Source organism: Acyrthosiphon pisum, chromosome A2 (genome assembly GCF_005508785.2).
Source record: "Acyrthosiphon pisum isolate AL4f chromosome A2, pea_aphid_22Mar2018_4r6ur, whole genome shotgun sequence".
In the NCBI taxonomy this organism is placed as follows: Eukaryota; Metazoa; Arthropoda; class Insecta; order Hemiptera; family Aphididae; genus Acyrthosiphon; species Acyrthosiphon pisum.
The window spans coordinates 1192764-1206564 of NC_042495.1; the positions used below are offsets into that span (position 1 = coordinate 1192764).

Below are 13801 nucleotides of genomic sequence, written 5' to 3' on the forward strand. Positions count from 1 at the left end.
AGAAAAAAAAACTAAAAAAATTGATAACTGAAAATGTTCGTAAACAGCTCAAAAAGAGTCAAAATTTTATGGTGTATAGGAAATGCTAATATAAACATTCAGTAAAATTTTCATGTATCTACAGTTATTCGTTTTTGAATTACAACAAAATAAGGAAATCGCTACATGAGAAATCAAGTGAATATCCAATATTGTAAAAATTTGAATTTCAAACGATCATAAAAATTTAATTTGACTTTCTTATAGATATTTTTTGTTTGATAAAGGTAGATAATCTTATAAGGAATCTTGTATTACATTTTAAAATCTTAGATTTAAAAAGGAAAATTTTTACGAATTCTTAACTCAAAATAATTTGCTAATTTTCGTGATTTTTCCATATTTTGTCAATTTTTGAACTTTAAATGCTTATAAAAAAAAACTGACTAAGGATTTTTAATATTTTTCATCTGTCTTCAGTCAAAATTTCATGTATCTACGGTCATTTTTTAAAAGTTACACCAAAAACCAAATTCAATTTTGTGAAAAATCGATTTTGTGTAAAAATTCCCGTTTTTCCTTAATTTTTCTTTAGTTTTTCTTGGCGCTTTTGAAAATTACTGGGAATTTTAAATTTTGACCTCCCCAATGCACCAACGATATTCACTTTCCAATCGAACAAGACACTGAAGTTGAAAATCGAAGCATTATTTCGACTACTTATCGTGTACACAGACACAAAAAAAAAAAAACACATTGTAAAATCAATACATTCATCGTTTCACTCAGAATCTAAAAGACTAGTAAAATTGGAAACAGAAAATGCAAAACCGATTTTGCGTAAAAATTCCAGTTTTTCCTTAATTTTTATGTTCTTTTTCCGGCGCTTTTGAAAACTATTGGGAATTTTAAAATTTAACCTCCTGAATTCATTAACTAGATTCACTCCCTATCAAACTAGATACTGTTGAAGAAAATCAATATTTTGTAATGCGAGTAATCTGTAGCAACATTTCAATTTGATGAGAATTGCAATACATTTTTTTTTAAATTCAAAAATTATTATTCTTGGAATTACTTTTTTGAAATGAAAAAGTTATTAATAGTTAGTAAAAATAATTTACCAAGTTGGTTAAGTTTATGAATTTCTTTAAATTTTAAATTAATGATATTTTGTCAAAAATATCAAACTCGATATTAATACTTTATAATGCCGCCTTCTTAAAAAAAAATCGCTAAAAATATATACCTTATAGTAAATATTTGAGAAGATTAAAAAAATATTCGATTTTTAAAAACTAGTTTCACAATAATAATTTGAAATTAATTATTTTTATAAATTTTATAAAACCAGTAGAAAATAATTTCAATCCTAGAAATTCATGTTTATGACAATCAGTTAAAGTTACGTTTTCTTATAAAAAGAGATAAAAGTTTACTGTAGACATTATACCTAATTACAATTTTATTACGATTAAAATTAAAAATAAATAAATACGTTTCAAAATAATCAATTTAGATTCTGAGCGTAATGAGGGATCTAGTGGTTTTACAATGGTATTTATTTTAATTATTTTTATTATTTTTATTTTGTTCACAAAATTTCTACCAGATGGAGTGCTTCAATTTCAATATATTATAGTACCTACCTTATCTTTTAGCAAATTATATCAAGATGGAACTTTAGAGAAGTCATTTTTCGATTTTCTCAATAGATATTTAAAGCCACGGGAAAAATCACCAACAAATTACAAAATACCGCTAAAAATAGGATTTTAATTTCTAACATATTGTTTATCACCATAGAAATGAATAAAAATAACGATTTTAGTTATTTTGTTGTAATTTATAATATTAATTCAACTTACAGGCTATAATAAAATATAATAACAATATAAAATATCTAGACTGACAAACTGTCTCCGCTCAGAATCGTTTTTCGTATACAATAATATAAATAATATCATTGAATTTCAATTTAATACAATCCATTATACAGTGACTCACTTGTAACCTACTGTACAGTAGAGCAACGTCCACTTATCCGCTTTTTTAAAAATCTAATTATTTAAAATGTCCTCCATTAGGTTATAATGTAACCTTTGACTTTTGGTCCCAGAATTTAATTATTATAATATTTTCCAATATGTTTATGTTTCAATCTTTTGAACACAACAGCCAAGAGGTATTTTATGAAAAAGCCCAATTACATTCTTTAGTTTCATTTAAACAAATGTGATTTGTTTTTGTACTTTGTTAGTGTAAATCACGATTAAAGATAGTACTATCTTTAATCGTGGTGTAAATTATTAATTTAAAAAAATAAACTAATCAACTGTAACTTTGATCGATTTTTACTCTAATTATGGCTTGCCCCGTAACAATTTATTTTTTCGAATATTAGGTATTTAATCATTGGTAGGCGGCACCCTGGTTAGTCCCACACTCCCACTGGCGACAGGCAGTGATTCCTATAAATAACTATGAAATATATTTTGAACTCAATATTTTTGATTATTTTCTTGCAGTATAATTAATAATTATTATACCTACTGCATATATTCGTACATCACTGCACGATTAAATATAAAAATAACAAACACGTATTCTTGTTCTTTTCTTCCCATCGTAAATGATACAGCATAATAACATAATAATAAATGGGTATTACAATATATTATATAGTAGGATTCTGGCATCTGCAGGATAATATAGGCTTGTATAGGTATAGGTATTGAGGTATACCTAGTTGGAAAAATATATGTTCACCAAAGGAATATTCTAATAAATAACAATATATTTATTTTATTGTGTTACAATATATATATATATTATATATTACGTATAACTATATAGACGTTTGCAACAATAAATATAGGAACTAAGAAAAATAAAATATGTTATAAAAAAAAAAAAAAATCACTTATAAAAGTTAATATCGATCTGCTCACAAGACGCGTGGATAATAATAAAATAGAGATTACGTTTTAAAAAAAATACACTGCAGTCTTTCTTGACGAGTTTCGCGCACTCCGATTTTTTATTACTAAAACATATTATTATATATACGCGAACGAACGCGGTATAAAAAAGGAACCGTTCAATAAATACGACTGCGTACACATTTAATAATATTATTGTTATACGTGTGCACGGTGCAGTGCGTATTAAATATTTTATGATATTATTATTAAATATTATAATATTGATGTGAATTCAATTCGTTTTTGGCCCGCCGCGGGCCACTACAGCATACGTGTTTGAACGATATGTTTTGAAAATGTCCGACCTGTGCGTATTATTATTATTATTATTATTATTATTCGTGCGTCATCGGTGTTGTGCAAATATTATATTATTAATAATATATTATACGAGCACGCGTAAATGGGGGGGGGGGGGGGCTTAGACCCTCTCGACCCCAGAAAAACTCCCGAAGCCCCCAAATCTTTCCTAACTTATATCCTCGAAAGTATATAAGACATTTAATTGGTACGCGTTAATTGATATTTCTAGGAGGCTCCCCCCTCAAGATCTTTATCCATATTTACGCATATGTGCACGCATACTTTGGCTGACCAGTGGTTGGCGACATTATTTAATTAAATTTATATAACACTTTATCGTATTATTTTGGTGCATTATTACGTTATACTGAAATGCGTATATATTATCATATTATTATGACGCTTGAGAACGCGTTAATATAATAATAATAATAATAATAATAATATAATATATATATTATTATCGTCACCTATTTGTAATATGCATTAAATTGTTGTAAAATGTATTTATGTTCGCTGTCGTTCGCGTAAAGCAAAATAACCACTTTTCTACTGAACTATAGAGAGATATACGGTACGGCGGTGGAAAAAAAAAACGAAAAGCCAGTTAAGTTATGGATGACCCCGTGTATATAAAGGTAGGTATATATAGCAATTATTGAAAACATAATGTATGTTATATGAGCGCACGGCGGCGCGTGCAACAGATATAATATATATATTATATAGTAGTAGTTATAGTAAAGTAGTAACTAGAAAGTAGTAGTAGTAGCAGTGGTAGTAATATTGCTAGTAGGCATAATATGTATAGTATTATAGTATGAAATATAATAATATAATATAATATTATTATATATTATTGTTATGCGTTACAGTGGCGGCGCTGCAAATGATACTATGGTGTCATTGTTCAAGTACATTAAATATTAATCAATGATAGTGTGTCGTGATGACACTATACGTTATATCGGGCGACGCACAACAGACATTTGGCGTCGTCACTGTAACACACATTTTACTGTTGTTAATATATATATATATATATTATATCATATAAATAATATTAATAATAATGCGCGGCGAGTGGGTTTTTTTGTGGGGGGAAGACTTCCGGTCGTTCTGCTGCTGCTGCTGCGGCGGCGGCGGCGGTGGAGACATTAGGCCGCGATGTACGCCAAGTGGAAGGCAGTGCACATCATGGTGACCACGTTGCCGATGCCCACGAACAGATGCACCTGCCGGAAAGCCTTGTGGATGGCCATGTAGTGCGGGCAGTCGACCAGCGGGCCCAGGTCGTAGTGGCCTACTTCGTTGCCGACGCCCGCAGACTTCTCGATTGCCGTCTTGACGGTGATGAGTCGCAACAGTGGTGGCACCACGTACAGCCGGATCATCAGTTCCAGCAGGAAGCACAAGCTCAACACGAACAACTGTCCGAACACAAATATACACGAAAAACGCTATTATTTTTGTCATGGTTAATTATAATATTATTTTTGGAGTTATATGTACCATAATATTATGAGTAGGTCCCTACAATGTACCTGAAGTTATATGATTGTTAATAGCAATAGAATATGAATAGCAATGGACTAAACGGTTCCTCGAGACCGTCGCTTCATGGTTTGTCCTATACTCCTATTTTATATGAGCTCCGGTTCCTTAAAGGACGTCCTTTTTTAATGTCCCATTTGATATTTATTATGTATATTTTAAGTACAGCTATCGAATTGTAGTATAGGTAGGTAATAAGTTGATTTATTTAATTTGAAAAAGTTCAACGCACAGTTTTGAGGTTTGCTAGCTATGTGTACTTAAAATTGATTGCCCCCCCCCTCCCATGATAACTCTCCCTTGTGGGCACATTAACAATAAATTGCTTTAGCCGATACCGTTGTCATGAAGTTAAAAAGGTAGGTACTTGATGAAAAAATCGTTATTCTCCTACATGGCTACATTATCATATCAAATTAATTGTAAAGCCCCAACTCGCATCGGACGGCGTCGTTCTGTTTCATTTCATCACATGCTAATGTTTAATTTTTTTCATGACAAAAAACAACCACTAGGTCACGTTATGTCACGTGCAAATTTGGACCCCTCCTTTTCTTTTTCTTAAAATATTAAATTGTACAATTAGGTACTTGTTGTTAGTTTATAAAAGCTGTACGGCATTTATCGTTATTAAATACATAAATATTTACTCGGGTGGCTATTATTATATTTGAAAGTCGAAAGGTAATATGGCATTTTATATTATACATTTTTCTTTTATGAGCTCCCCTCGACTGTGCGTAAACCTTACTATATTTATTTATTTATTACATCTTGTCATTTTTACCCGTTCGCTAGATATTACGATATCGGAACGATCATATTTCTGAAAAACTGCTTTCGGATTCAGACTGAATGTAAACGCCTACGCCCGCCCTGCGAGTTACAACATGAATATGAATATAACTTGTATATGAATATGACTGTGACTGTCAAGTTATGTTTGTCCCCAGTAAATCATATACATGCACATTGCACACACATATGTTAAGTATACAATTTCATTTTATATGGTATTAAAGATGCATTGATACTGCGTCTAAAAGGTTTATTGAGGTATTATTCAACTATAACACTTAACAAGTTGACAAAACCGTCTTGACAGTCAAACGCGAACATATATAGCGATAATTTATTATTCTTGTAACGGGTTATATTACTCGTTCAAGAGTAACGCAGTATACTAATATATTATAATATATATTTATGCGTCGGATAAACAAAGATAATATGGTTCCCGACTTGCCGAGTACAAAATAAAATTGTATACCTACAATTATTAGGTGCCTATATCCCCTTACAGAGATCAGAGATAAAGATGTCGCGCCTTGAGAAAAATCCACTTTTACAACAGTCAACAATACACGTCATTACAATATATCACTGTGAACGACGTGTCCTCGTCATGTTCAACACCCTGCCCGACCGGGAGCCGTAAGTACACATACCGAATTTATTATTATTTGATGATATTGTATACTAATGCCTATATTCTATTGTGTAAGTACTATATTGTTGTCGAGCCCACCTAAATAAATACCGTATAATATATTTTACTGTTGTTCGAAAATGCGTACGTGTAGATCTAGAACCAGGCGAGGATTTGTCCAGAACATAATCTATAACAATCTGGTTGCCCATATATACATAATATATTATACTACCTATGTAGAGTACTAGAGTTTATTTTCTGTATTTTACGGCCAGTCATGTCATAAAATATTATAATGACGTAGTATATGGTACCCAGGACCTACCTACATATTAATAAGTGCGTGAACAGGAAAGTCCTGCTGATGTATCAGGAGCACGATATTGGTGGTATTAAAAGTGGGTGCAGTGTTAAGACTTTAAGATTAATGACTTAATGACAAATGATTTGGACGTAACCACAGTATGCCTAAGCTCTGTTCGCTACATTCGTGTTTACTATGTAGATATACGCGGTGATATACCTACCAATATAATATACGAATGTGCCTACGTATTTTCAGTACTAATATATTATTATTCTAAATTGCTATTATTATATTTGTAAATTGTGTATACCTGTAAATACGTGTGTACGTCCCACACGTTGGCAGCGACGTGCATCTTGCCGAATTGGATGAGAGTGATGGCGCTTAGCAGACTGTTTAGCGAAAAGTATTTGGGAAACAGGATCTTTTGGACGTCACCGAAAGCGTGTCTGGCCAAGTTGAAGTACAAGCTCAACCCTGATGAAATGAAAACAAACAAATAAATAAATAATACTCAGTGCTTTGTTAAAGATATGGATCAGGTATAGGTAGGTTGGGTATTCCGTGAATAGAGGAAGGTCATTTCAAGCTTTAACTTTATTATATTTAGACTTGAATATTTAGTAATAGTTATTTTATAAATGTATTACTATAAGGACGTATAAGAACATAATTATTTTATAAATGTATTATTCTAAGGACAAAACAAATAATTAATTTATATTCGATGATAATCTATGATTGCCGTAAATTAATTTTGACATTGAGTATACGTCATATTATTTAGGATGGCGGTCTGGGATGAAATATCTCACTTTATAATTTTATTCTACAATGATAAAACATATTTGACTTGAGCAATATTTATCACCGGGCCCAAATATCTCAAGTCTATGGAGATAAAATAAGCATAGGTAATAATAAATTAAGTGATGGGTGTATCGAAATATATTCCATAATCCATACATAAATATTATATATTTCTATATAATATACGTGTACCAGTTGTATGTAGGTTAGGGGCTATAATGATATAAGATTTCAAAATGTGTCAGATTTTTGTTTTCTGAAGCAATGGCTCAGGGTTCAGGTGTAGATTATCACGTTTCACACTTTCACGTAAGTCGAAAACCGAAAAACGAGTACCACGGCTATGTAGGTATACCGATTCCGGTGCCAATAAATTAAGCGGCTAAATTTATAATGACTTCTCGTCTCGTTGCTCGTATTATCTGCCAAAAACCTCGTAAACAAGGGGAAAATAGTCATCTTTTATAACTAATGCTTCGCATGCCCAAAAAGCGAATCGCCGTCCTATAAGTCATCTCGTAGGTACTATTGCACGCGTAAGCACATAGTTATTTTTAAGACTCAAAATATCAAACATAATTTTTGAGAGTTTGCTCTGTAAGTGTATATAGCTGACTATATTTATAAAACTTGGTGCACATATTATAAGCACCCATATCCATACATTTTAGTCAAGATGTTATTATAAATATCATAATTATATATATGTATAACACGCAGTGCACTCTCCTATAGTATAGGTAATAGGTATACGACTCAAAGTTCAAGGGGAACGAAAAAAAAATAATTCACAACCTTAACACATACACACTATATAATAATATAATATTTTAACGATGCGCGTGAATTGCGATTGTTGAATATTATTTAAACTTGTTTAGTTGTAGACGCATACGATTTACACGTGTCTACGGAAAATTGCATTGCAGACAGTCTACGATATAGGTCGAGCGCATAATATTATAGTTCCGTCTTAATCATGATACAAAACAGGCGTTTCGCGTTTATAATATTATATTATAGGTATATAAGTGTTTGATGTGACAATAAATCCAAACAGGTATAAATTGTTGAAAATTACCTACATTTCGTCCAAGCATAAACCTGCAGTGTATGCGGAAATGCGGAAGTGCTGTTTTGAAATAAAAATTTCGTCGGTATAACATCATTAGAGTATATTATAATAATAACTATAATCTATATAAGTACATATTATTGATATTCGGGCGGAGGGAAACGATAGTGTTAGAAAATCAAATCACAATCGCGGGACGTTCGACTTTTTTTTTCACGCACGAGCCACGAAAGTCACACGTGACTCAGGTACCGGCTGCGGATATAATATTATAATATTTACCCATTATTGTTAATTATTATTTATTATTATGATTGCGAAGTGTTCGTAATATGACAAACGCGTGCGCACACGTGCCAGCTTTATTACCTACTATTATATATTCATCGTCGACGATTAAAATTTTTTTTCGTTAGGTAATGTTTTGTTTTCGTCCTTATATGGTGGCCGTCTTGGGGGGGGGGGGGGGGCTGCGACTTGCTCTACTCACCGGAAATGAATGTCATCCAGAACTGAGCTCCCACGTGCGTGCAGAAAGCGGCCAGATAGACGAAGTTGACGAAAGTCCTGGGCTTGACGCTTTCACCGTTGGCGTTTGACGCTTTCTTCATGTCGCCGGGCAACATGGACGCGGCCACCAGAATGACGGCCAACGCCATTATCACGTGCGCGGGTTGCGTGAAGAACAGTACCCTGAGAGATAAAAAACAATCATATAATATTATAATTAAAATAATCATAATAACTACAATACAGCTAATATTCGACATGAGATTCGGTGATATAAACCGCGATTAATATGCGGTAGGTACCTACACAACACTAGGTAATTGTTACGCCAATAATTGGTATAAATTTGTATTATTTGTGATATAATAATATTATACATAATATTATTATTGTATGTATTATTATTTGATTTTTTTTCGCACGTCATTATATTATAAAATGTGTCCGTCTGCCCATCACCAGCTGTGAGGAAATGTGTAATTTTATTACCTACGTCTTGTTGAACAGGTTTAATGTAAAATTATCCCAGAAATATTTTACGAACGACGCGGATTCATTCTTTAGTTTATTCTGTTTACGTTTATTACTTCCCGTTTTATTTTTATCCATGTTATTAATTAATATACATAATATTTTTTATTTCTTTATGATTATAATATTATGGATATAGATGGATTGTTTAAAAAAAAAAATGGTATGTGTTTCTATTGCCACCTAGTACCTAGGCACCTAGTACCAGCTGTATTATAGCTATAAAATATTTTTTGCCTTGCACGCACACATTATAATATATTGTAAATAATAAGCTATTTTCAGAAATTTAAGCAATTTTCTTTATTATCGATACGAATATTGAACTTTGAAGAAACCGTATTATGCTATATATTTTTAAATAATTTCGAAAAATGTCGACAATTTGGCTCGCAGAAACCAACTCGGCAGATGTTTTATATTTTTGTTTTAATTGGCATTTAACTATGAGTATTATTAATAAAAGTTTCACTTTGAAGCTTGGTTAATTTTGCGTCGCATGCATTCTCGCGGTAATGCTTTCAAAAGTACCACGGTCCACAAATACATTTTAAAAATAAATATTCTTCAAATCAAATAAATAACGAGGTGTATGAAAAATGTAATAGTTATTTCGTACTTTATTATTATAACACTGTTTGGAAATAGGCAAGTGTAAATTTAAAAAAATTATTGATAAAATAAAATTAGTTAGGTAAGTATTTAGTAAATATTATTATATAGTATTTTAAAGTATAATGTTTATTAAGAATAAAATACGGAAAGTGTATTTTTATAAGCATTACATTTAAATTTTAAACGCTGCTATTATTATCTACACTAATTTCGAACTTATTGTAGTAATTATAAAATAGTTATTGCTTTTTAATTTAGAAATAATTTTTTGTTATGTAACACAAATAAGTAAATAATTTACTTTTACAATTTATAATTTATAGCTAAAATATTTATCGGTCAGACTTAACATTTTGGTATTGCTGAATGTTAATAACTAGTTAATGGCTTGATGATTTTTAGGCTACGAAATTCTCGATTTGGGAACAAATTTTATTTTCTTCCTCTTTTCTAAAATATATTTTACTCATAGCTTTTTGGAACAAATTTTACAAATTGGTACCGTTAGGTTAGACATAACAATTTGTCACTTTGTATTTTACCCTTTCTCCACCCACCCTGTCAATATTTTTGGTACATATGACCTCGAAGTCCATCCATTATAAACATCGGATGTTTTGAACGACTGTTGCCTGTTGCCAGTTAAAACTTTGAATATAAGCACTAAGCAATATGTATAGGTATGACGAATATGATTAATGCAATTATTTTTGTTCAAAGGATTTATTAACAATAATATTATTGAATCATTCATTTTAATTTTAAGTCAAGTCAGTTCAAGGCACAATTAGTTTAAAGAAATTAAACCATATCGTTTCAAAATAGTATTTATTACGTATTTGAAGTTTGCATATTAATGTTTAACGAGTAATAATTGTATTTTTAAAATCATTAATTGCAATATTAGTAAACTATTACACTTCGCCGTTGTCAAATATTTTTTGGTCTTACTTTTAAAGGACAAATGTTTGAATACTATACCTACATGGCCACATCAATTACCATTGTAAAGTACGAGATATCGTGTTGTTTTGAAAGAGTCAAGTATCAACAGATTTTGTTCTAAATTCTTTCAAATAAATAAAAACATATTTGAGTGTGTTATAAATGTGACGATTTTCAATGTCGTTTGTTGTGCGGTGAATTATTATTATGAAATGGTTCGTGCGAAAGGTACCTACATCCTACGTCATTATAATAGCTATTTGGTTACGAATTTGTCTAAATATCTCAGCTGACAGAATACGACACAAACATATGTTAATTAAATTCGTGTTCAAACATTTTTCTTTGATAAATATGTGTGTACGAAATTGATGTAGGCGCACTGAGTACCTAATATAATGGAAACAAAGGTGTAATACAATATATTATGATACGAAATATAATATTATGCTCAACGCTGTTCCGAAATACCGCACTATAATACCTTTGAGATCCCGAAAAGTAGACAATTATTATTATAATATATTGGTAGGTCGTGTCCCTAATTTCCTTGCAGATATGTTTGCCACCACATGCATATTGTCATACTCTATATATTGGCCAACTCGGTTGGATACAACTTTCTATCTCACATCTCGTTTCTGAACGACGTTAGAATATTTCATATTTTTATCACGAGGAATCGTAACGTTCAGAATATTCTGACAACCGTCTAGACCGCCGTATATACACGCGAAAATGTATCATACGAAAGTACCACTGTATAAAATATATATATATATATATAAATCGTTTCACGCACTACATACAATGCCTAAGCGCGCACATTATATTATGTTATTATACATATTAGCAAACATAATTATTACGTTGCGTACGCGAGTTAAACAGGCTAAACAAGTTTGAACAGCCTGCGAGTGCATAATAATAATATGATTTTAATGGATCGTCGATAGGTACGATGAATAATAATAATTGTTAATGAAAAAGGAGTAGACGGCGATTTTCCGAGAACTCCGAAGAGGCCGTCAATAAAATACGTACCTGTCGTACCTACAGGAATTACAATGGTTAATTTGGAGACGCGGACAGAAGTCAGAATAGTACATAATTTGTACACTGCTAATCTAACCATCCATAACATCTTTCGAGTCATGGACAAGGGGGGGGGGGGTGCAACATCAGTGGAATACTGAAATATTAGTGGGTACATCATATCCCATAAGCTATACAACAAAATTAGGAAGGTACATAATATTTTTATATTTATTAGTTTTATTATTTATTTATTTATACTTCACGAGTGATAATGTACCCATTTTCACGGTTTTTCACGGAATACCGACACGCCGGTGGTCCACGGTCTACCATCATTAAACATAATATTATATTAAATAATTTTTAATAATTTTCAAATGCGTAACATGCAAACACTTACATAATATTATTATTAGTATCTATTGTCAGCAGAACTTTTTCCAAATATTTTTAATCGTTATAAACACACATAATATAATATTATATTTTGAATATTGTGTACCTATTGATCGTCCCAGTATCCCTATATTGAATTTAGAGACAGACGAACGGACATATTATTTAACGGTTTCTAATTTCTATACCACTTAAATACATCGTAAATAGGTTTTCGATACGACATATTATTACCGTCATTAATTATCATAATTTATATTACATTAGTAGGTATAATATAATATTATGCTCACTTGTAAGCCGGCGAATTCTTTAACCCTCCGAAGAACGACGAACACTTGTCGAAGGTGCTTCTGCTGAAGGCGGTCAGCGTGTCGCCGGGTTTCTTCGGGTCGCTCGTCTTGTTCTCTTTGACCAAATACTCGTAGGCGGCTACGTGGGCTGTCGGCACTCTGAACAAGTGGTGCGGATGACCGTGTCCGTGCTCCGACTTGTGGCTGGCCGTTCCGCACATTGTCGTGGTCGTCGTGATCGATGTGCAAATATACTCCTTAAAACGGTCGACAGACGACAAACCGGGCGACGCAGAGACGTAGGGAACGGGATCGTCGTCGGAAAAGCGTTTCAAGAACGGTGTTCGAAAAGCGCGGTGGACCGCGGCGTGGTGCAGTAACCTGGTTATGTGTATATAATCGTAGACGGTGTGTGTCGGGCGAGTGCGTATCGGTCGCGGTCGTCGTTTGCAGTGTAAAGGACCGAGTACAGCACAGGACCCGGTCTTATATATAGGCGGCGGCGGCGGCATCGGGCACTTGGCCTACGTGACCGACGTACAGGCGGCGTTCACACCGCGTCGCATTCGGCCGCGCATTATCGCGATTCGTACCGTCACGCGCCGGACGTTCGCGTGCACACACACAATACAATATATTATTTTAATATATACAGATAGGTACATTCCGGACGGCCGAGTTCCGTCGCCGCCTTTGAGAACGCGACGCTGTCCAATGAAAGTCGCACCGTTGGACACGCGTCCTGTGGGTTTTGCGTTGCACATCGTGACAGTAAAATACAATACAGTATCCACGACGACTACGTGACAGGCATATTTTAAAATTTTTTTTTTTTTAAACTCAATCCGGTTAAGTCATAATATCCGTAATAACAAGAATAATTCAAAAGTTAATACCTACCTATCTTAATTTTTGATCACTTAGTTAACTTTTACAACACAATTTTGTATGAAGTTAAAATAAAGTTTATGTCTCTTTTGCTTACAACGTTGTCCGAAATCATAGATGTAAATAACGGAGGGGCAAGGG

The 13801-nt window shown here is 32.6% G+C and overlaps 1 protein-coding gene across 1 annotated transcript; it reads right to left on the bottom strand.

Annotated features, from left to right (window-relative positions):
• Positions 1-2905: 2905 nt before the first annotated feature.
• Positions 2906-13249, bottom strand: LOC100168705 (transmembrane protein 205). The gene is made up of 4 exons (XM_001948101.5): positions 12773-13249; positions 8935-9137; positions 6870-7036; positions 2906-4696 (listed from the first exon to the last, which is right to left on the bottom strand). Exons 1-4 carry the CDS (start codon positions 12991-12993, stop codon positions 4424-4426), a joined length of 864 nt encoding a protein of 287 aa, XP_001948136.3. The 5' UTR covers positions 12994-13249; the 3' UTR covers positions 2906-4423.
• Positions 13250-13801: the final 552 nt, after the last annotated feature.